At 32.9% G+C, this 23,758-nt stretch overlaps 1 protein-coding gene across 1 annotated transcript in view; it reads left to right on the top strand.

The window, feature by feature from the left end:
- Window positions 1-20,174, top strand: part of LOC150079912 (uncharacterized) — a 66,993-nt gene extending 46,819 nt beyond the window's left edge. The window contains exons 6-10 of the mRNA XM_090383589.1: window positions 2,751-2,846; window positions 10,656-10,762; window positions 14,252-14,519; window positions 16,972-17,041; window positions 19,325-20,174. Of these exons, the coding sequence (XP_090239715.1) occupies window positions 2,751-2,846; window positions 10,656-10,762; window positions 14,252-14,519; window positions 16,972-17,041; window positions 19,325-19,437 (654 nt within the window). The 3' untranslated portion in view covers window positions 19,438-20,174. The remainder of the gene's footprint in view (window positions 1-2,750; window positions 2,847-10,655; window positions 10,763-14,251; window positions 14,520-16,971; window positions 17,042-19,324) is intronic.
- The last annotated feature ends 3,584 nt before the right edge of the window (window positions 20,175-23,758 follow it).

Genomic DNA, 23,758 nt, shown 5'->3' with positions numbered 1-23,758 from the left:
TACCTCTGTTTACAGTGTGGAATATACTAGGTGTAGTGACTTCATAGTCTTTTCTGTAACAAATTTGTACAAAACTTGTAAAGGAAGAACTACAACTTGTCAAGAAATTTACTTTTCTTAACAAGTTCATTTATTGTAAACGAATTCTCTTGATAAATAAAATTGTATTGTATTGTATTGTAAAAATGATGCAAGGGAGCAAATAAAATAATAATAATAAAACAGCATATTCATATTATTACCATTCCCACAAGGTAATTATCCAATTCTCACTGTTTATTTACACATATATATCTCTTACAATCTTACAAGACTGTCTGTTTAGTATAGCTTCATAGGACCTTGTAAAAGCATCCAAAATATGAGATATGAGATGAAAGCCTGTTACAATTACTTTGTCCTTTATTTTTCATAGCAAATGTTTTAATTTGTTGCCTATTATTACTGCATATGGCCTACTGCCCTGCATTGAATTACATATCAGCATTACCCATTCCTACACATTTTTGTTTATTATAGATTAAATATCTCTGTGCAGTCCTGCTACTTAAAAAATGAAAAAAAAAAACATGCACACAATTCTTTTTCATTAATCCTACAAGTTGACTAAAAGCTCCCAAAAAGATAGAAAAAAAGAAGCCTTCAGATAGACAGAAGAAAGCTGAACAGTGACAAGATAGTGCAGACATTTACAAAAATCATAGAAACACAGGTAGAAGTTTGGGGTCAGAATAGAGCCAAAGAAGTAAATGAAAAAGGTCCTGAAATGATGTGGGATAACTTGAAGACTGCCATTAAGATAGCACAAAAAAACCTTTTGAGAAAAGGGAGACAGAAAAGGAAACATGCCTGGATAACAGAGGAGATATTAGAGCTGATGGAACAAAAATATAAGGAGATAAGTTGTAAAATTGAACAGAAGATCAAGGAAGCTAAGGGCCTATGGCTGGAAGAAAGATGCCAAGAAATTGAAGAACTACAGAAAAGGCACGATTATTCTAATCTGCATAGAAAGTAAAGGAGATGGCTGGATTGTACAATGGATTGTACAAGAAAAAGACCCAGATGCACATAGTTGATGAAACAGAGAAAGCAGTGATGGATTTGAAAGAAAGAAAAGCAGACCTGGAAAAAGTATATATCGCAGTTGTTCAATGAGGATGAAGAGACAGAAAGAAGCGTGAAGGAAACAGATCTTGATGGCTCACAGATACTTAAAAGTGAGGTGATGAAGGCTTTGAAAATGGCAGAGTGATAAGGCTGCTGGAGAGGGTGGAATAGTGACAGAATATTTAAAACTGCTGGGTGAAAATGGCATCAAGGCTTTGACATGTCTGCTCAACAAAGTTTATGATTATGACTCAGGGAAGATTCCTCAGGATTGATTGAAGTCAGCTTTCATACCATTACCAAAAAAAAAGCCAAATACAAAAAATTGTTCAGAATATCGAATGATCAGCCTCAGTATTAACAGAAAGATGTCTGGAAATGCAATAAGATGTCTATGCTTGTTTCATAGACTATGAAAAAGCATTTGACAAAGTTGAACATAGAAAATTGTTTGCTATCCTACAGCAAAGATATCCAAATAATTGAGAATCTGTACCATAATCAGAGTGCTATGGCGGGAGTGGAAGATGAGCTTACGAAGAAATTAAGATAGAGAGAGGTGTTCGGCAGCGGTGCATTCTATCTCCATTACTGTTCAAGCTAGATTCTGATAAAATTATGAAGGAGGCATTGGAAGATAGAGCAGAAGGAATTGTTTTAAATGGAATAGTCATCAGTAATATTTGCTATGCCGATGATACAGTTATCATCGCAAGAAGTAATCCTGATCTTCACTTGTGGAAATAGTTAATGCAGAAAGTAATAAGGTGGGTCTTCAGATAAATCCCAGTAAGACTAAATGGATGGTAGTTGGCCCCAAGAATTATACAAATCTCACACTATGGTTAATGGGAGACTGATTGAAAAAAGTTAACAGTTGTGTGTCTATTTAGGAAGAGAAATTAATGACAAAGGGGATGATTCAACTGAAATTAAAAGAAGAGTTGAAATAGCAAGATTACATAAAATACCTTTCATTTTGAAAATTCATTTTGCAAAGGTGTTTTATGTAATCTGCAATTGGATCTAAATCTTCGACTAAGAGTAATGGAGTGCTACATCTGGTCCACACTACTCTATGGCTGCGAGACTTGGACATTAAAGAAAGCAACAATTAAGAAATTGGAGGCATTCGAGATGTACATGTAAAGAAGGATATTGTGTATTCTATGGACAGCTCAAGTTACAAATGTGGAAGTGTTTAGATCAGTCAGCAGAGAAAGGAAATTGCTGTCTAATCAAGAAACGAAAAACTTCTTTTTTTTTTGGTTGCATTATGAGACATCAAAAAGAATATGCAATGCCACAAATCATCCTGGCTGGAAGATTTAATAGTGAGAGGAAGAAGAAGAATATCATGGCTGGATAATTTGAAGGAATGGACAGGCAAAATGTGGAACAATTATTTCATGATGTTTACAACTGATGCTGATTGCCAACCCCAGATGGGATCGCTACCTATGATGACAAGTTTTACAATTTTTTTGTTTCACTCCATTTCATTTCATTAGAAACAGTTGTTTTTTTTCACTGATTATTTCCTTCTTGTCAGAAATTTATAACTTATAATAACTACACAATTATCTTATTTCCAGTAACTTAGCAATGATTTTCAATACCATATTTTCTTGATTTTCCAGGGTATTAAAAAAGGAAGAACTGCAACTAATTATCGTTATGATGAGGAATTGATAGTTCCCATAATTGAAAACACTCCTGAAGAAAGAGATTTAAAGGTATTTGGCATTTTTTATGGAATTAATATGTTATGTTAGTTATAATATGCAAGTTACTTTTTTCATAAAAAGAGGGTGAGAGCCAAATATAGGTAGATAGTTTATGCAAGAATGCTGAATGATAACAAACATCTTGCTTAAATCTATAAAAAATAAATAAACAACTGTATATTTACTAGAGCAAGATTTTACTTAGCAGTAAAATTTCTCTGTATTTATACACATATACACACATTTTGTTAAATATCAGTGGTTTAAAATCATTTTATCGTGTGAAAAAAACTTCATTAAAAAATTAGCTGGAGTTTCTTCTTCTGGAGATATTTGAAATGTATTGTATATCAAGATCATTCAAGAATGATTGCAGAACTACAGTAGAAGCTGAATATGTAAAGATCATGAAGACATTGAAGGTTCAAGCATTGTGTGTCCATAGAATCAAGAAGAGTTTAAAAGTAAATGGTGGAATATTTAAAAATCAGTTGTAAATTTAGCATATAAACTGACTTGCAGACATTATTTGTTTGTCCATTTATTACATCATACCATCTTAGTGTGTTTTGGGGCACCCTGTATGTAAAGCAGCAGACAGAGATAAACATTCAACCTGTGATTGCTAGGGAAACCTGAATTGGCCAAAAAATTTCTTTGAAAACCTTTAATTTAAAGTTAAGGTTGACATGTTTAGAGCATATCATTTTTCTCTATTCAAACAATGCCATACTTCAAAAGTTAAGTTTAAAAAAGATAAACTACTGAAATTTATTGGGGCAGGGAATAGGATATCGCACATCCCCTTTCATCCCAAATGCTTTTGTCATTTGCTGCATGAATGGTGTGTTTCAACCAAGTACTTCATATAACTTATGTTCTCCAATTATCCCTTTTATTTGTTAGAACTTGACTGTGTTAAGAAGAAATTGTTACAAAAAATTTTTCTATTCATGTAATGTTGTTTGTCACTGTAAAATTGATGTGTATATGTTGTAATGTTATTCATTAATCTGTCTGTGTGATACATCTACCTTTATGTAGAGAAACCTTTATTCAGTTGTTAAGAATAGAATTTATCTGCACTAATAGTAAAAACTTATTGTTAACTAGAAACACGTTTAGTGTGAAAGTGAGGGTATGCTTTGCTTGTTTACAGAGAGCACTAGAAACTAATGGGATCGGTACTCTATTGTGAAAATTAGTGGAAAGTTACCTTGCGTAATTTAAAATACTAAGGTGATAATTTTATTAATTGGGCTCAAAAATAAAAGGATTTTGCTGTGGTTATAAATGGCTAAATTTTTAACTAGAGCAAAGTCGCCAAATTGCATAATGCAATCCAGTGACTTGTGTTTTATGAGAGAAGTTAATTATGAAATTGCAGCCTAAAAGTTTGAGTGCTGAAAATTGGAACACTCTTTGTTTGGCCAAAACAAAAATCAAATGGGAGAAAACTGGTAATGGTGAAAAACCCCAATAAAGAAAACTCAATAGGTATTTATGGAATGTTTTAAAGAGTCAACTTTGAAAAGAAGACAAGGTAGTAAACCTTTGTTTCTTTATTGCAGATTGCAGAAATTTGCCTTCAGCCAAAGGGTGGTTGATTGTTGGAACAAACTCCCATCTAGTGTTGTAGAGGTGGATAGTTTGAATAAATTCAAAGAACTAGATAAACTGTTAGGGCAGATGAAATGGGAAGTGTTGGCTTCTTTTTTATGGCTGATGCCATAATCCCCCTGGGGTTATGGCATTAGCCATAAAAAAATAAACTGGGTGTGCCAAGCCCAGACTCTGGCAAGTCTGCACTTGTCACACCCAGGGTCCTGAGCTGGATATTATCTTTTCTCTCTCAGGGTAATTCAGAAATTTTTTTGGCTGGTGCAGCGTAAGCCTCAGGCTTACGCTGCACCAGCCAAGTAGCACCATATGGCTAATAATAATAAGCAAATAATAAATAAAAAAAAACACTGTTATCATTGTTGCTAAATGATTAAAGCTGCATTGCAGACTCTATATTAATAATGAAAATTGCCAATTTTTTTTTTTTTATGAGTAACTTGAAATGGACCACAAGGAAAACAAGTTTCAAAAGAATGAAAGCTTAAGAAATGAAAGAATGAAAGAACATTGATTAAAAGGATTTGGGGCTTATAGGTGTTTTTTTTTTTTTTTTTAAAGAGTTCTGCATATTCAGCATTTTCTGATGAATCAAAAAGATTTGTAAACTTAGTAAATTTTACTTGAAAGGAAAAAATATAAGTAGATCTTTTTTTTTTATTGATGAGTCATGTTGATGTTGTTTCTTCACTAAGAAACAGTGATGATTAAATTTTGTATAATTTTTTTAAAAATGTCCTCTTTGGGAATTCCCAGTCAAAAGGGAGGGGTTGAAAGTGGCAGGACCTATGTTTTGTATTCATTTCCAGAGCTGTTTCTTAAGATTCAGTCCATACATTGGATAGTTATCTTTGGAGAGTTATTAGTTTGGCACAGCATTGAGCAAAATCTTATATTTGTGAGCAGAATAAAGTAGGAAAATACCTGGCTAGCCGGGTGGGTAAAGTGCCTGCCTGGCAACCCAAAGGTCGCGGGTTTGAATCCCGCCTCGGGCTTGGATCAAAGTACTGCAAAAACCTTGGGAGGTGCATTATGGCCACAGAAGCCGATGCGCCAACAACTCCCAAAAAAAAAACTTGCAGTGGTCTATGCATAAACTAATACCTCCCGTAACCAACTGCCGTTCACATTTCTTGGATGTTTGCTGAAAGTTAGATGATTAATGTTTGTTTGATTGCAGGGACGAATTTTATAGCACTGGAATTAAATTCACTTAACACAGATAAAATTCACACCTTATGTCATTCAATTTCAATAATGGGGATCTGCTCCCAATTGATGCTGAGAATTTGACCTTAGAATTTAGGCTTGTGTTCAGCTCAGAGAAAAATGCCATTATCCATGATTCTGCCTAACATCATTTTGATGTTTCAGTGAGAGTAGTAAGATCTCTATTATTGAAGTCAAATGGAACAGTTGAAGTTTGACTTCAACTACTGTGTTGAAATATCCCCGTGCAATTCTGTAATATTGTTACTTAACACAATTAAGACAACTCTAGTAAAAACTGTTAATTAATAATTACTTAATTGTGAAGTAATTAATTGTTAATTAATTAGTATATAGTTAAAAATGCATCAAAAATTTATTCATTATCATTAAATGTTAATATTTTGAAACTCTTACATACCACTCAGCAAAAGCAAAATATTTGGTGTGAGATTGATTTTTATAATGTTGAACAGAATTTTCCATGGGAAGATGCCAAAAGGTTATTTTCAAAACTATAACTATAGTAGAAGTGTAGTGGTGTATACTAGACTTCTTAAAGTGCAGCAGTAGTGAACCTTTTCCAGTCTGTATGCCAATAATAAACTAAAACACAAATTTGACAATTTTCACATGCCATGGGACGATGCCAAAAATGATTAAATAGTCTTCACCAATATTGTATAAATATAACAATACTTGAAAACTTCTAATGAGAACTTTATTACTACATAATTTTGTGCACAATTACCCCTTATGATTTCCACTGCTAAGTGTAATTGTGTAGTTAAAACCATAAGATTTTGTTTGATAGACAAATCTATCAAACAAATTTATCTTTATATGAAAAATATCTTTGTTATAGTATAAAATATTTATGACAGCCTTATGTCATTATATTTTCCTGTACATGCTATTTAAAGTAAGAGGGGTGATTATTAATTTGCGGACTAGTGCAAGACCTTATCTCAATTGTCATCATCTGAATCACCTGTGGATATCTTCTTCTCGAAATATTCTCCCTTAAACTTTACACACTTTCGCCACCATCGTACCCACACATTAAATGCTTCTTGCAAGCCATTTTTCGAAAGACTGTGAAGTGCTTCCATTGTGGCTCTGTGAGCATTGTTATCAGATGTGAAACGCTTATCTTTCACAGCTTTCTTCAGATGAAGAAACAGGTAGAAACAGGAAACACTCCATACAGCTAATCACGATATTAGCCGTATGGAGCCTGGCATTGTCACCGGAAAGTTCACACCAGAATATGGACATCCTACCAAGACACTCATTACCATATGCTTCATTCATCTCTAACTATTTCCAATGCATTTAAGCCCTGTCTGACACGATAACGAATTACACATCGTTGTTCAATCTGTATATCCGACATGATATTTGCTTCAAAATGATCATCAGTGACACGCTGCTAAAAAACTCTCTTCACGCAACTAGCTCGACAAGTACTGGCATGCACACACAAAATCTGCTCAGTAGCGATCAGGGAGAACATCACTAGTAGCAGTTATGGAAAGTTCATGTGGTAAACATAAAATCTTGCACCAGTCTGTAAATTAAATGATCATTCCTTGTAGGTATGTCATTGGTTTGCTATCTCTGTTATAGGGCATCATCTGATAATGTCTTTCAAGTAAAAATAGTGTCACAGTACTAAAAAGGAAAGGGATATAAAATTTGAATTTAATTTATAAGCCTGATTTGCTAATTAAGAAAGTTAATACAAGTTGAACATGAATGATTTTATAATTATAGGACTAAGATGATACGCAATATCTAGTAATGTAAGTGTATTTGATGAGCAGTACCTCTTCATATTCAAATCTCCTCTAAGATTAACATATCTGCAGACAGATATACCAAAATATACAACCAATATTATATATCCATATGTTATTGGTTGTTAAGCTCACAACACAAAATTGCCGTGGTTAGTATTATGTCCAGGTCTTGTTCTTTTCATTTTGGTTTGGTTTATATAACTGCATAATGCAATTGAATAAAAATAGTCTATAAAACCAGAGCTGCTGACATCACTACCCCCATGCACATGACAGATTCTTATACATTTCACTAAACAGATTATGGTGAAAATCTGTTTAATTTACAAAATTTGACCAAATTTAAATAGATTTCAACATAACTGATTTACAACACTTATGCTAATCAATCAGATCGATCGAAGCAGTAACAACAGACGTGCAAGCGTTCGGGCGTTCACTCAAACAGTGCATCAATGAAACAGCAGAAACCCTGCTAGGACATCAGGCGTCGAAAAAGAAACAACAGTGGATGACCCAGCACATACTGGACCTAATGGATGAACGAAGAACATTCAAAAGCAACAACAACCGGGAAAAATACAAAGAAATACAACAAAAGATCAAACAGGAAATCCGGAAGGCGAAGGAAAAATGGATTGTGCAGAAATCGAAGACCTAATCAAGAAAAATGACAACTTTAACCTGCACAAGAAGCTTAAAGAAGCTGGAAACATCTACAAACCGGCTCCTATCCCAAGATTATATACTGACAACAATCAACCTATACTAAGCAAACAAGCCAAACTCGACACCTGGAAGAGCTATATATACAATCTGTTCGGCACCAACAGAAAACCGGCAGAAACGCAACAACAAACACAGGAAGACAATCTCCACATATTAACATCTGAAGTGGAACATGCCATCCGAATAACAAAGCCAGGCAAGGCCTGTGGACCTGATCAGATTCATGTGGAACTGCTGAAACAACTAGACTACAGCAACATCCAACAACTAACGAAATGGTTCAATCAAATCTACAACAACAACGACATTCCATCCGAATGGCTCCAATCCATCTTCGTGGCCCTACCAAAAAAGGCTACCAGCCGGAAATGCGAAGACTTCAGGCTGATCAGTCTAATGAGCCAGGTGCTAAAAGTCTTCCTCAAGGTGATTCAGCAAAGGATAAGATGTAAGTGCGAAAGTGCACTAGGAAACACACAGTTCGGATTCTGCAGGGGACTAGGCACCAGAGAAGCAATTTTCTGTTTACAAATATTGCTACAAAGGTGCTATGAACATCAAAAAGACGTGTATATATGTTTTATTGATTACGAGAAAGTCTTCGATTCAGTAGACCACGACCGTCTAATTGACCGACTGAGAGAACTTGGGCTTGAAAACAACGATATCAACTTTATTACAACTCTCTACTGGAATCAAACAGCCCGGCTTCGCTATGACAACGACCTGACAGACCCAATTCCAATAAAAAAAGGTGTCCGGCAAGGCTGCCCATTATCTCCCATTCTTTTTAACATCTATTCGGAAATGATCTTCGACCAAACACTGGCTGACAAGAACATCGGCATAAAAGTTAACGGACACTACATCAATAACTTAAGATATGCCGATGACACAGCACTAATAGCGGATTCAGAACAAGATTTACAGACCATCTTGAACGAAGTGGACATAGAAAGCCAAGCATGGGGGCTACGAATCAACAAAAAGAAAACAAAGGTGATGAAGGTCAGCAGGACTGCAAGCAAAATCACGATCAAACTAAACAATGAAAAATTAGAGCAAATACACCGCTTCAAGTATCTCGGAGTACTCATTGATGACCAGCTGAACCATGAGGCCGAAATCAAAAGCAGAATTGAACAAGCCAGGCAGGCATTCACCAAGTGGAAAACCCTCCTCACCGACAGAAGCTTGAACATCATGCTCAAATTACGCACATTGAAATGCTACATCTGGCCAATACTGCTCTACGGTGCAGAAACCTGGACTCTAACATCAGCCACTACAAAAAAGCTCCAGGCCTTCGAAATGTGGCTCTACCGAAGAATGCTGAAAATCCCGTGGACAGCCAAGATAACCAACGTACAGGTCCTGCAGGACATACACACGGAACGGGACCTGCTCAAAACCATCATCAGCAGGAAATGTAAATACCTAGGTCACATCGCTAGGAACCAACAAAAATATCACCTACTACCACTCATCCTGGAGGGAAAGGTCGAAGGCAAGAAACGCCCAGGCAAACCGAAAATGGCATGGCTAGATAACATCAACACCTGGCTTCACATGACAACAGCACAAATTCTACACGCAGCGCTAGACAGAGAACAATATCAAAACGAAGTCGCAAACGCCATTCGGCAGCATTAAAGAAGAAGAAAGAAGAAGAAGATGCTAAATTTAGGATTTCAACTATGCAGCCTTTTCACCAAATGATAAGGAGACTAGCAGTAGTCTAGTACACTGTTGGACCATTTAATTTAAAATAATGCAGAATCTTACCAGTGAAGTTCTGTTATCCAGACTGTTCTAACATAATTCATAAAATTCCTCTAAGAGATAAGAGAAGTTCCAACAATGTGACACCAAATTTCATAAGATTTTACAGGAACCTTTGCTCAATTTAAACTGGTTTCCAATTGTGACTTTACAAAATTACTTACAGGATACATAAGTGATATTACAAGTATATCTATCACTTGTGTGCTGTTAATTTATAAGTTTAATGAAATTTTGAAAGGAGTTACTCTAAGATATATTCTCTGCAGAAGGATACAGGTTCATTAAAAAGTGACAGGGAAAGTTGCACATAACGTCATGGTTTCTATCTTCATAACAAATTTGAATATGAAGATAGAATATCTTATCTTCATACATGAATATAACATCGGCTGTCTCTCTGTATAGCTTAATATTTTATTTAATTGGAAAATAAATGTACATGACTGGTTTACAGACTGTATTGTTACTGAGTGTAATAAACCGATAATGAATTGAAATAGGTAAAATTTTAATTAACTGACTTGCAGGTATAGGTGAACTTTACAAAAAAAATTGAAGTATATATGCCATTAATTATAAATATAGCTAATTCGGTGTATATTAAATAAATATAATGTTGTATAAAAATAGCTAATAGTTTTTTTAATGTTGTATAACTTTGGAAAACCTTTAGGATAGAATGGCAGAAGCAATGATGGAATACCCAGATACTTGTGCAGTACTGGTTCGAAGGCATGGAGTATATGTTTGGGGAGATACATGGGAAAAGGCAAAAACCATGTAAGTCATTACACTATTATTGTAATAAACTTAGAAAATTTAATTTTTTGATTATACTTTTTTTTTTTGTTTATGCATTTTTTGTTGATCATACAGTATTGAGCAGTGCTATTCACTAACAAAGCTGAAGTTTTTCTTGGACTTCCCCCTGTGTGATGCCACCCTGCTACAGTAGTCTCATGTTGCTTAAACCATACCATTCATACTTTCATTACTCACTGATAGGCTTTTAACCCTTTGAATACTTGCTCATAGGCAAGTCCATATTAATCTTGCCATTTGGAGATATGCATGATGTACATGAAAATTACTGCAGAAGAATACACGTGCACTATTTAATCAATGAATAATTATTTTTTCTGCATGTTGTAAATTGTTACAATATTTTATTTTAGATATTTCCATCTTTTGATATGTGCTGATCTTTTTTGTTTTTTTTTAAATATATAATGTGTTAAAAAGTTAAGAAATTTGAAAAACTTTAATTACATAATTCCTTGTATTTCTTTGTATTCAGTCCTTCAGTCCTAACATACTGATCCTACTACTTTGTAAATTCAAATTCATTATATAATTATTATAAATACTATTTATAATATTCAAAATAGTAGTTTCAACACTTCTCTTGTTGCGCTACATTTATGTCTGGACTGAGCCTTTGCATAGTGTGTGTGTACGCGCAATATGAATTGTTTAAGAGGATTTGGAAGTTATGATTTTTTGTCTGCTGTCGGACACCATAATCCCATTATATGAGGCTATCATTAGACCACACTTGGAATACTATGTTCACGTATGGAGACCGCACCAAAAAAAAAAAAGAATCGGGCTTCTTGAAAGGGTCCAAAGACTGGTAACTCGCCTGTTGAGATTGGCAAAAGGGCATCTGTATGAGGAAAGATTTCGAATATGTGGATTGCAGAGCTTGGAAACTAGGAACCTTAGAGGGGGCTTGATTGAGGTGTTTAAGGCTCTGAGAGACAAAAGTAAAATGAATGAGGATGAAATTTTCACGGTTGTTAATGATTCTAGAACTGGGGGCCAAAAATCAAGTTATGGGAGGGGAGATGTTTAGACTATATTGCAGAAAGTTTTATTTTAGCCAGCAAGTTATAAATTACTGGAATAAGTTATCTACATGGGTGGTTGAGGCTGACAGTTTGGGGAAATTCAACGGTCAGCTGGATAGTTACCTACGGGAGGAGGGAAATGCATAGATTGTCTATTTCCTTTTCTTTTATTATTTATTTTATTTAATTTTTTTTATTATTATTATTTTATTTCTTTTTTTTTTTTTTTTTTTTTTGGCTGGTGCAGCATAAGCCTTAGGCTTCTTTGTGCCAAATAGTCATTACCAGTACTAATACAGCAATACCCAGCATAGCACTGATATTTGTTACCGAAACTATTCCATGTTATGTGAAACCATGCTTATAATGGGATTTAATTGAATGCATACCAGAGAAAGTCTATAAACTAATTATAATAAATCTACAAACAATTTTTGCTTGATAGCCAATTAAAAGGATGTGAAATAAAAAAAATATATATTGCAAAAATTTTATTAATGAAAAGGTAACATCATGAGAGATGAGAAAAAAGTTTACAAAAAGGTGGTTGGTTATTTAGGTATTTCAATAATGAAGTCTGGTGAAGTCATCTCTTCTTTTTCTCGCCATACAAGTCTTTGTAGCATTGAATCCTATCTTGTAAAATTTGCTGTATCTTGATGCTACGTTCAACATTCGGATCTCCATTCATAATTGCCTCACAGGCCATGTCAACCCCCCCCCCCCCCGAAAAACTTTCTTCAGTTCTTCTGTTAAAAATTCTTTTGGTGGCACTTTAGTGTTATCCAGTTCAGAATTGTTTTCCACTTCTGTATATACAGTTTGCTCATCAATTTTAAGGAGGGTTGCATCATCTAAGTCACTTGCATATGAGTAAATACAGCCATGTACGTTGATAGTGTCCAAAGTTTCGAATCCCAAGTCTTTTCCTATCTTCACAATGTCTTGGCAATTGTCTGAATTTCGATTCAAAACCAGTGAAATCATTTACCAAATGGGACAAAACATGCTGCCAAACAGAACACGTTATTGGCAGTGATTTTTACTAAGATGCAAATATATTTTCAATCGTATTTAAAGGGGTAAAAAATAAATTGTGAAATGAAAAGTTTGAAAAGCTATCATGTCTTCTTGTCAGGATGGAATTAAGAATACTGAACACTGTTGCACATTGCAGCTGACTGCCTGAGGGGAGCTATTGTCATGTGCATGGTAGACAATAGAGTTGACACCGCAGCATATATGTATAGTACCTGTCTAGGCTATTGAATGAGTTTTAATATGTACAATAAATTGTTTACTTAAACGTAATTGAAAACAGTGTTATAGTGAAACCCATGCTGTTTGAAGCATGCTAAGCGAGGTATTGCTGTACTCTCTCTCTCATCTGAGATTTATTATCCTTTTCATACAGTAATTTCCCTTTCAGTTTTGCTATGCCACCTCACCTCCCTTCTTCTATTTTCAAAATTTTTAAATGAAATACATGTCAAAAAATTCAATTTTGAAAAGATCACATCATAGTTCAATTTTGAAAAGATCACATCAAACATCAAACATTAAAATTACATTGTGTTGTGCATTACAACTTTAAAATGAAGCAGATGAAGCAAAATAAATAAAAAAAATACTGAATTTAAAAAGTGATGTATTTTTAAAGGTTCAGAGCCCTTGAGCTAATCTGTAATGATCCACCCTTTCACTGGAATTTATTATATGTTTATTCAGTTGGCATCGAGGCAAAATGAGTGAATTTGGCATTACAAAAGTTGTTAAATGTTATGTTGTAGAAGTATATATTTTTCATCAGTTTATTTTTTAAGCAAAATTTTTGTATGTTGTAATGTTTTCAGTTAATGTAACCTAAGTATTTGTTCTGAATGTATAAGCATAACACCCAGATGAAGATACATGATGAAGATACACTCTTGTTTTATGAACTTGAGGAAGATAATTTCTTTTCTTAAAATTTATGATCAATAAAAAAACCGTAAGTAACTATTATATCAAAAAAATTGCTCATCAGAAAACACTATCCTTGACCTTTTTGTGTGTGAATGCCTTATAAACAAGCATTTTTTATGATAAATATTTTTTGTAATTGACACCTAACACTACAGTTTTATAGAAAAAATTTTGTACTTCACAAATGGAAATTTCTTTGTTGCATTAAAATTGTACATAAAATGGCTTTTGACTTTTTTCTTCTATTTGACATAATATTACAGTTTATACAATGTTTATTTTTAATTTCTCCCCATATGATTTCAAGAGGATGCAAATTTTACTCCAAGTGATGAAATTAATTCAAAAAACCAAGCAAATAATTATATTCATATATATATATATTTTTTTTTTTTTTTTATCTAGAAGTCAAAAATTAAATTATTATGTATTACACAATATTTTATTTTGGTAGGTGTGAATGCTATGATTATCTGTTTGACATTGCTGTGAAGATGAAACAGTTAGGCCTTGATCCCACAGCCAGACCACTGGAGGAAGCTGTAACTACTACTGTGTACAGTTCTGGAGATAATGTTCATACATCTGTAGCAGAAATAGGGCACAGTAGTTTGCAAGACAATGAGAGAGTTGCTTCAGCGGAAGAAAGTGCTATGGTAACAGAAGGAGTGAATATGGTCAGTACAACTAGGCAGCCAACAACGTTAGCTGAAGCAGTCCAGGTTAGTCCATAAGTACCTAATAAGAATCTGTTATACAATTTGATAATTTAATTCTTGGGAAATCATGCTATATTTAATAATACACATAGAATGAGCCACACAGAATGCTAACTATAATTTTTAAATGCTTATTAAGTGCAAAGCTATTTAATGATTATTTCATATTAATTTTTTATCAATCATTGTATTTTAGGTAAAAATAAAATATCATTGTAAAAATAAAATACCTTGAATAGTCACTTTTATAAACAGCTGCATATGAATATTTGTCTTCTTTTCATTTCCTAGTTGGTAATCCAAAAGTATTTTAAAAATATCATATTAATTAATAATGGCAATAGTTAACTTTAAAAAATACTTTAAAGCAGTCATTTAGGATATATTTTTACATGAACTTTTAAACTTTTTTTTTTCTCAAAAACCTTAAGTTATTGTATATAAGAATTTTTAAAAATTCATAAAATTCTTATAAATATAAGAATTTTATTATTATTTTAAAAAAATAATAAAATTCATACCCAGAGGTAAACAAGTTTATTCCAGATCTAAGCACTATTGGCAAATCTTATGTGGCAGGATTATTTTACTGAAAAAAGAAAAATAAAAGCTGTTTTAAACAAACATTTTCAGGTGTGCTAAAATGTCCTTTCTGTAGTCTGTGATTCTAAGTGGGATCTATAATAAAAGGCTAGATTTGAGTACGGGGGGGTATTTATTTTTTTTTACTAATTGTAAATAATTACATATGAACAGTGAAAACTTCCTGTAACATCCTAAATTTAAAAGAACACAAAAGCAGCATGCTTTCTGATGTCATTTAGAGTTTGAGTGGCCCATCGCACTTTATAATCAAACTTTTCTTACTCAGTATTTGGGAGAATTTTACTTTCAGTTTTGGTTTGGGTAGTACTTAGGAACAATGATTTTTGGTCCTCATGAGTAGCATAGTTGGTATAATCACCATCCTCTCCACACCTGGTGGAAAAGACCTGAGTTTGAATCCCATCTATAACACAAATTTTTATGGGTCTTTTTCACAATATGGCTAAGTTAGTTGGTGGCATGGTTGGTGGTGAAGGTAGCATGGTTTTTTCTCCTGGAAACACTGGTTCTATGACCTAAGTTACTAATGCACCTGAAACCTTACAACCAACTAACAATGATTTTCACCATGGATTCACATATCCTTCAAATCCTACTGCTTTGAAGGATATGTGAGACTGAAGACTTGGTTATACATTTGCCATGACACAGATTGAAAGCCAAAATTATACTGAAGAAATACTAACATTAACACTGCTCTGTTTGCAACACAGCAGTTCACAAGCATCACAAACTCTTACAAACTTGTAAGAGTTTGTGATGTGGAAAATAATTTTGTTAATACCATATTCCGCTACTTTATAAATTGCTCTTGACCACTGTTATAAATTTTAATTAATTGTCTAAATATACATTTTATGCAAGAAGAAAATCGCAAACCAAAACCCTACAAACATACAGTACCATTTAACAAATGTGCTATGATAAAAGCCAAATAATAATAATATATGATTGCAGGGATATATTTCAATCAGTACTTCAACTTGTATCCTGTACTCAGTTTCAGTTTTGATTGCAAGGAGAGCTGAGAGCTTTTGCTTCCACTAAACACTGAGGGCCTAGTATTTGGCCTGAAGGCTTGGACCAATGTTTAATTTTGAGATGTTTAATTTTGAGATAAAAATCATTATTTATGGTTCTGCCTAAGTTGTCTTTTTAAATCATGTAGCATCACCAGAAAATGCAAATCCCCAATACATTTAAAATCTGAGATGTTGCTAGGATAGTTGTTTTGTAGCATTCTAGCTTCTGATCAGCAGGGTGGTTTTGTTAGTGAGCATATACGAACTGTGAATGATGTATTTTGTCTAAGTGAAGTGAGCAATCAAGTGGTGTAAGAAAGTAAAATTTCTTTTTTACTTAGCCCTCAGTCTCATGGATGCAAAGATGTGATCCCTCTGATTGAAACTGAAATCAGTTTACTGTATTGCTTATGCGAAATTCAGCTAATTTTATGGGCAGGTGCCTGCGTAGCCAGGTGGGAAGGAGCAGCAGTGCGTAGCACACACTTCTTGATTAGACCGGGGTTCAAGCCGTCACCACCAAATACGGAGGATGCGGAAAGGTCAGGGAATGACCACCGCATATCCCGGAGCAATATGGCCTTAGTTGCTAATGCTCCTAAAAACTAAATAACTAACAATAACAAGCTAATTTTATGGGTTAAGAAAGAGAAAGTAATACACTATTGCTGCTGTAATGACAACATTGTTGGCTGCTGCACTAAAACAATGCATAAACTTTCTGTAGTAGTTTATATGTCAAGGGTTAAGTCCTAACCCTTGACATATAACATTCATGAGGCTCTACTGTATATATAAGCTGAGGTTTTTCTGGTCCTTTCCTTTAGGTTGCTACAGCAGATGAAAGGGAAGATGACAATATTAATGTACAGGCCATTTCAGCAAGTACAGTTACAGGTAAATGTAAATTATTTATTTTCTTGTGTATGATTAGTATTACTAAAATTTCTTTAACCATCTGAACTTTGTATATTTGGTGTGCCATAATTTAACTCTTCTTCATTTGGGAACATTTTGACTAAGTGTGGAAACTCGTTTAATTACAATTTTTTTTTTTTTTTTTTTTTCAAATATAATTTATACTTATTTGAAGTATATGAATATTAATATCGAGTTGTCTAGAATATAGAAAGTTTATGGCCACAAGAATCATCAAACTCGGTGGTAAAGTTAACTGGATCAAAATCCTTCTCTGTTTTCAAGTTAAAGATAAGTAGAGGATTTTACAACTTACACTGAGGTGTTGAGTGTTTTTTTTTGGTGTTGTGAAAGTGAGTTAAACTTTTCAAACTTTGGTTTGAAAAGTCCTTTGCTTAGAAAATGGCAAAGTATTTTCATCCAACCAGCCACTAGATGTGGTTGATAGACAACAAAGCAGATTTGTCTTCAAGTAGAAAATACTTTGTTTTATAGTATAAACTATTTATGAGTGGCTGTGCCAGTATATTTTCCTACAGCTCATCATATCATCACTCATGGCATTTTTTTGCTATCAGTAGTTTCAAAAAACTTTTTTCAACTTTGATATAAAAAATGTACTAGTTTCGTTTCAGATTAATTTTCAGTATTTTATACTTCAATGTGCTTGTTCTGTATTTTCCTGCAGACTTTTAATACCTGTTAAATAAAATTATGAAATTTGCTCTGCAAAACGGTCATAACACTTTGATCGTGTCATCATCATCATCATCATCATTTGAAAAGTTATCCCCCATAAAGATTAGCTTTAAGATTTGTAAATAGATAGTAGTCACTGGTGACTAAATGTGGGCTGTATCATGGTTGGTTTAGTTGCTTATAGGCGCCTCCATAGACAGGTGGGAAGGAGCAGCACTGCGTAGCACATGCTTCTTGATTAGACCGTGGTTCGAGCCCATCACCACCAAATACGGAGGATGCGGAAAAAGTCAGAGAATGACCACCACATATTCCCAGAGCAATATGGCCTTAGTTGCTAATGGTCTTAAAAAATCAAATCAAAATAGTTGCTTATAACAACATTCTTTAATAACATACTAAACAACCCTGCATCTTTGAATAGATATTGACAGAAGGGATTCATCTTGCAACTGTCATCATGTAGATGCTCGTGGTTGACTTTTTTAATTCCAACAGTGGGATCACATGAACCTCTTATAATCTCTGAAACCATTAAGTCAGTCACTCTAGAGCAGACTCATCGACAGCATAAAGATGGTCTTCTGCACCTTGGTTCATTTTAAAAAGAATACTAGTCATTTAAATTTGTTCTACCACTTGACTGTTGTGTTGTAATGAAGGGTATTTTCCTTATAAATATTTATCATTCATTCATAAAAATTGGTGGTTTGTTTCTTTCTTGACAGTAATAATTTGATGAATGATCTAAACTCTTTGTCAAATTTTCCATTGTCTGTTTCCTGGAGAAAAATAAATTAAAAATTTTCTGAGTGAAAGGCATGAAGTGGGAATTAATAGTTAAAATTAGGTTAAATTAAATTAACTCTTACCTCCATGTTCTGAAAACAACAGTTATTTATAGTCTCTAATGTTGAGAAACTCTACATGCAGAGCATTCAGTATGCTTAACCATTATTTACAGATAACATTTTCTAAATCTACTTTGGGAGTCTGTTATCAAGTAAAAACACTAAATACAACTAGGAAACTGATGTTTTGTTTGAATTGATTGAGAAACATCATCTGTAAATAGGGTGGTTTAATATATTGAATGTTCTGGATTGTTTCTTTTAAAGCCTATAGTTTTGTTATTAATTTAATTTGACTAATTTTAATAAAATTTTTCAGTAATATTGTGAATTCAAAAGTTACAAAAATTTCTAAATGTCCATCATGGCATTGTGAATTGGTAGCATTATGATTTGTAGAAACAGTATTAGTATTATTAAATAAATCACTTATTAATTAACTGAAACTCAGATTGGTATATTCTGTGGTATTCCAAGAATAAAATTTAATTGTTGAAATCTAGTGGAGACAACTGTATTTATCTTGGTATACTGCTAAAAGTATATTGATTTTGAAGCAATAAATGATAAGCTAAGAGGTTTAGATATTAAATTAACAAAAATGATTACTGGATAGTTCATTTCAGTACAAGTTACAAAGATTTATTAAAAATGTAAATTATTATTTTAAAATATGGTAGTGCTGTGTAAATAAAAATTTTATTACGTTTAGGTATGGCATCAGAAGTACAAGATGGGCAAAGAATTACTACAACAACTGCAGCTTATCCTGTGGATACCAGCTTTCACCAAGATGGACATACTACTTATGTTGTTTACATGTAATTTATGAATAAGATCGTGGAATGTTTGTTAATGTTTTTACTGTAAAGTTTCTAGAGTCGCAATGCAAATAACTTTGTTGAAAAAGTTTCATACAGTTAAAAATTATTTTTAATTGAAAGTATATAGGCCTTTCTAGCTCTACTGTAACTTTATTTTAATACTGGTGATAGCCTTTAACCTAGTTTCTCAATAAGAAGCACCTCCCTCTAAACCAGTGTTTCCCAAACATTTTTAGTGACTGAACACTTTTCATCTCAACATATTCATCATATAGACAGCATGTAACTGTCAATATACTTTCGTTTTGGTCTTTTATTAGTTGTTTCCTTTTCTCACTTCATATTTTTGGGGAACAAAAGGCTGCGATTGTTCACCCTCACTTTGAAGTGTGACAATATTGTGTTCGTTTTCATCGACCATAGTTACACTACTAGAAGTACTTTGCTTCTTGTTTTAAAGTTCCTTTTTTCAACCACAAATCCATAGTCACATATTTTAATTATAATATTTCGAAATACTAATAATTATCAAAAAACGTTTATACAAGGAAGTGATATCGGTTCGCTTTCTCCTCTCCTTAAACCCGTGTACTCCAGGCTAAATCACATAACTAGATCAGTACATTGCTACTTTTTCGTAGGTGTTATTACCTCTACGCATACTTCTCTATGCAAAGCCTGCCAAAATAAAGTGTTCTGTGGTCTATTTGATTATTAGTCTACACCAATATATTAATAACCGGAAAAAAAAAATTATGTTAAATATTATAATGATACAAAAGTGGTGTACACAACAGATATGCAAAATTTATTTATTTTATTTTTTTAATTATTAATTATGATTTTTCGCACCAGTGTTCTGCAGATATTGGTTTGGGAAATGCTGCTCTAAAAGTTACCATTAATGAAATAAAAAAAAAAAGATTTGTCTATATTTTAGATTAGTGGAAAGTGCCCAGATGAAGTGTTATGTTGTTCTAAAAAAACCTAAAAGTATTATAAATTTGAGAGAGAGAGAAAATTTAACTTAAATTTTAAAAAATAAATTAAATATCAAAATAGACACTATAATAAATGATAAAATCAAATATGTGCAACATCAAAGCAAAACAATCCTAAGCTCGAGCATTGGGCTTTTTTAAATTTTAAAACCTTTAGTGGAACCATTCCTTTTCAAAAAAATATTCCAAGAAAATGACTGAGATAAAGAGGAAGTGCAGGTTTTTAACACTATCTGAACCTCAGTGTATTTTTCAAAGGAGTAGAAAGGTATACTTGGAAAAAATGTTACCTTACCTTACCTCTAAATGTTATAGCAGAATCACAAATAGTATTTTTATTTTTTGAGATAGATAGAGACAAACTTAAAAAAAAATTAATAATTTGGTTAAAGTTTTTTATCTGAATTGTTAAATTTAAGACCAGGAATTTAAAAACATCTATATGTAAGCCAACTTGGATTCAAACACCTCGGTACTCGACTGGATAATAAACAAAAATTTTTTTTTTTACGCTTATATTTCAGTGGGAATTAAATTGCCTTTGTGAAGGTAAAGAATGGCTTTCAAAGGTACATGCAAATCAAGATATCACGTTCTGTCTAACATAATTTTAAAATTTAATAAAACCTTTATTTATTTATATACAGTTCTTTTTTGTAATTTAACGTAATTATATGTTTCTCTGGAAACTTCAGATAGTTTTACTTTTTTATAACGTGATGCTATATATAAAGTATAGTAATATTTTACTTTAAAGTGAAATTGGTAATCTGAGAAGTGATTCTTATTGAGTAAATATGTTTAACTATTTTCGTATTCATCATTAAAATAAAAATAAGGGAAAAAAAAATTGAAAGATTACTAAAGTGTTTAGTAGTAAACGTTTATTTTTAGTTAGAAGGTAGCCTATTGCTCTGAAACTGTTTTATTTTTTTTAAATAAAAAATTACTAATTCCATAAGAAAAGTCATGTACTTTGTATATAGTTACAGTTGTAATACTGGATGGGCCATGAAATGGTAATTTGTTGCAGGTTAATTTCACATAAAAAATCATAAAATGAATGCTACTATAACTAAGCAAAGTTTAGCTGCATCTAAATATATATAGAAATGTTTTCTAAGAAAATAAATTATGACTTGATATTCTGCTGCTCCAAAACTTTGTTGACAGATCACATTAAAAACAAATTTTCTTACAGTAAAGACATATCATAAAACTGATATATTCTATCTACTTATCTCATAATTCCTAAACATATTATTCTGGAATGATTATTATATGAGAGGTTTAATAAATCCAATTCTCAAGTAAATTTAGAGAAAATCTTCAGCTGTACAAGGGCTACACAGATGCCTTTACCAACTCATGTACATTAGTGAAAATCCAAGTGTGTGTGTACACACACACACGAGTGTCTCAAAAAATGTATACACTTTTACGGTCCACAAATAAATATATATATATATATTTTTTTTTTTAGCTGTAACCGATTAAAAATTATGGCTGAAACGAGACTAAGCTTTGAAGAAGGAAATTTCAACCGGTGAAATACCACACTTTGCTTATTGGAGGCTTGAAGTGGTGAAACCCATGTTTAGTCTCTAGAGCAAAGTTTCCGGCATCCCCCACCCCCCATACTTCTTCAACCCATGCACGGTACTAAGTACTATAGGTTTTGATACCTTTCGTGTTTAGGGTTTTCATAAAAAAAAAAAAATTCATCCTAAAGTGCTACTGGAAGTGCAAAGATGTTTCAGAAGGGAGTTTGAAAGAGATCCACCAATGTGGCTCACCATTCTCGCATTAGAGATAAATTTGAAGCAGAAGGAACTGTTCAAGACGTCCACAAGCATTGTTCCGGAAGACTGCGGACATCCATAAGCCTAAAAAGAGAAGAAACAGTAATGGAAACATACCAACATTCTCCAAGGAAATCTGTTTGGCAAGTGGCTCATGAGATAGGCATTTCAAAAGATAGCATTCATCGCATTTTGAAGCGCAGACAGAAAATGAATGGCTACCAGTTTGAACACTTGCGATAGCTCAAAATAATTCCACATCTGTGCTCTTTAATTTGAATTATAAATCTTGGATGTATCTGAATTGAAACTAAAATTAAATATTCAAAGTGTGTATACATTTTGGATATATATATATATATATATATATATATATATATATATATATATATATATATATATATACACACACACTATTGGGAGTAGAGAGGAGTTCAAGCCCTCGACTGCTAAATGCAGTCAATCTGCCAACCTGCAATGGATCGACAAAACCTGCAGTTTATTTATTTATATACAGTAAACCCTTGATTTAACGGACTAATAGGGAAGAAGAGGTGTGCGTTAATGCCGAAAGTCTTTTAAATCGAATGTAACCTGGGGGGGGGGGCATTTTTTATTCTTAATGTAAAAAAAAAAAAACTTTATTACAATATAAGATGCTACAATTTCGCCTTTGATTTGCAGATATCAGAAACTTTTTTTTTTTTTTTTCTGCTGTAAATTTCACAAACGCTACTGAGACGCCGCCTTCTAGTTTCTGTGCCACATTTAACACACACTTTCTTTTAACTCCTCTATCACTTGATGCCATTTCAAATTGTAAGGATTAGAAAATTATTTCATAAATAAAGTCAATTCAGAAATTACAGAAAGACACTGTATACAACCTAACCGCATGATAGTTTGAGGCAAACCGAGACTGAAACAAAGCAAGTTTAGTGTTCCCCAGCTTGCAAGCCAGCTCTTATCTGTTATCTGGGAAAACAGCTATTTGAACACGTTTTCAGAAAGAAAAATCAATTTCCTGAATTTGATTATAAAAATAAAAATATGTAATTATCAAAACAATGGAAATAGGTAATTATTATTAATTTTTAATTAATAATTACAGTGAAGTTTTGTATAACTTAAAAAATAATAAGGTCGAGATTAATATGTACATTACTGTATTATTATTTGTCCGGTTCATTATATCGGGGTCTGTATAAAAATTCAGGGTTTACTGTATTAATATATAAAATTTTTTTTTTTTATGAAAACCCCAAACATGAGGTATTAGAACCTATAGTACTTAGTACCGTGCTTTGGTTGGAGGTTGAGAAGACGAGAAAGATACTTGACATTAGACATGAACTTCTGTAGACTAATTTTCGGGAAATATGTATGTATGTATGTATGAAGGAAGGTTGTTTCAGAAAATGGCAGATGAATAAACAGGGAAGATGAAAAGGTGGTTGTGCGATTTTGAAGTTGGATAGTAAATGGATATTGGTGGCCGCACATGTTCGGACTGTTTTGA

This window comes from Mastigoproctus giganteus, chromosome 10 (genome assembly GCF_048544385.1).
Source record: "Mastigoproctus giganteus isolate SK-2022 chromosome 10, ASM4854438v1, whole genome shotgun sequence".
Taxonomy (NCBI): Eukaryota; Metazoa; Arthropoda; class Arachnida; order Uropygi; family Thelyphonidae; genus Mastigoproctus; species Mastigoproctus giganteus.
The sequence above is the reverse complement of the archived record's forward strand: the minus strand, read 5'-3'. Positions and strand labels throughout refer to the sequence as shown.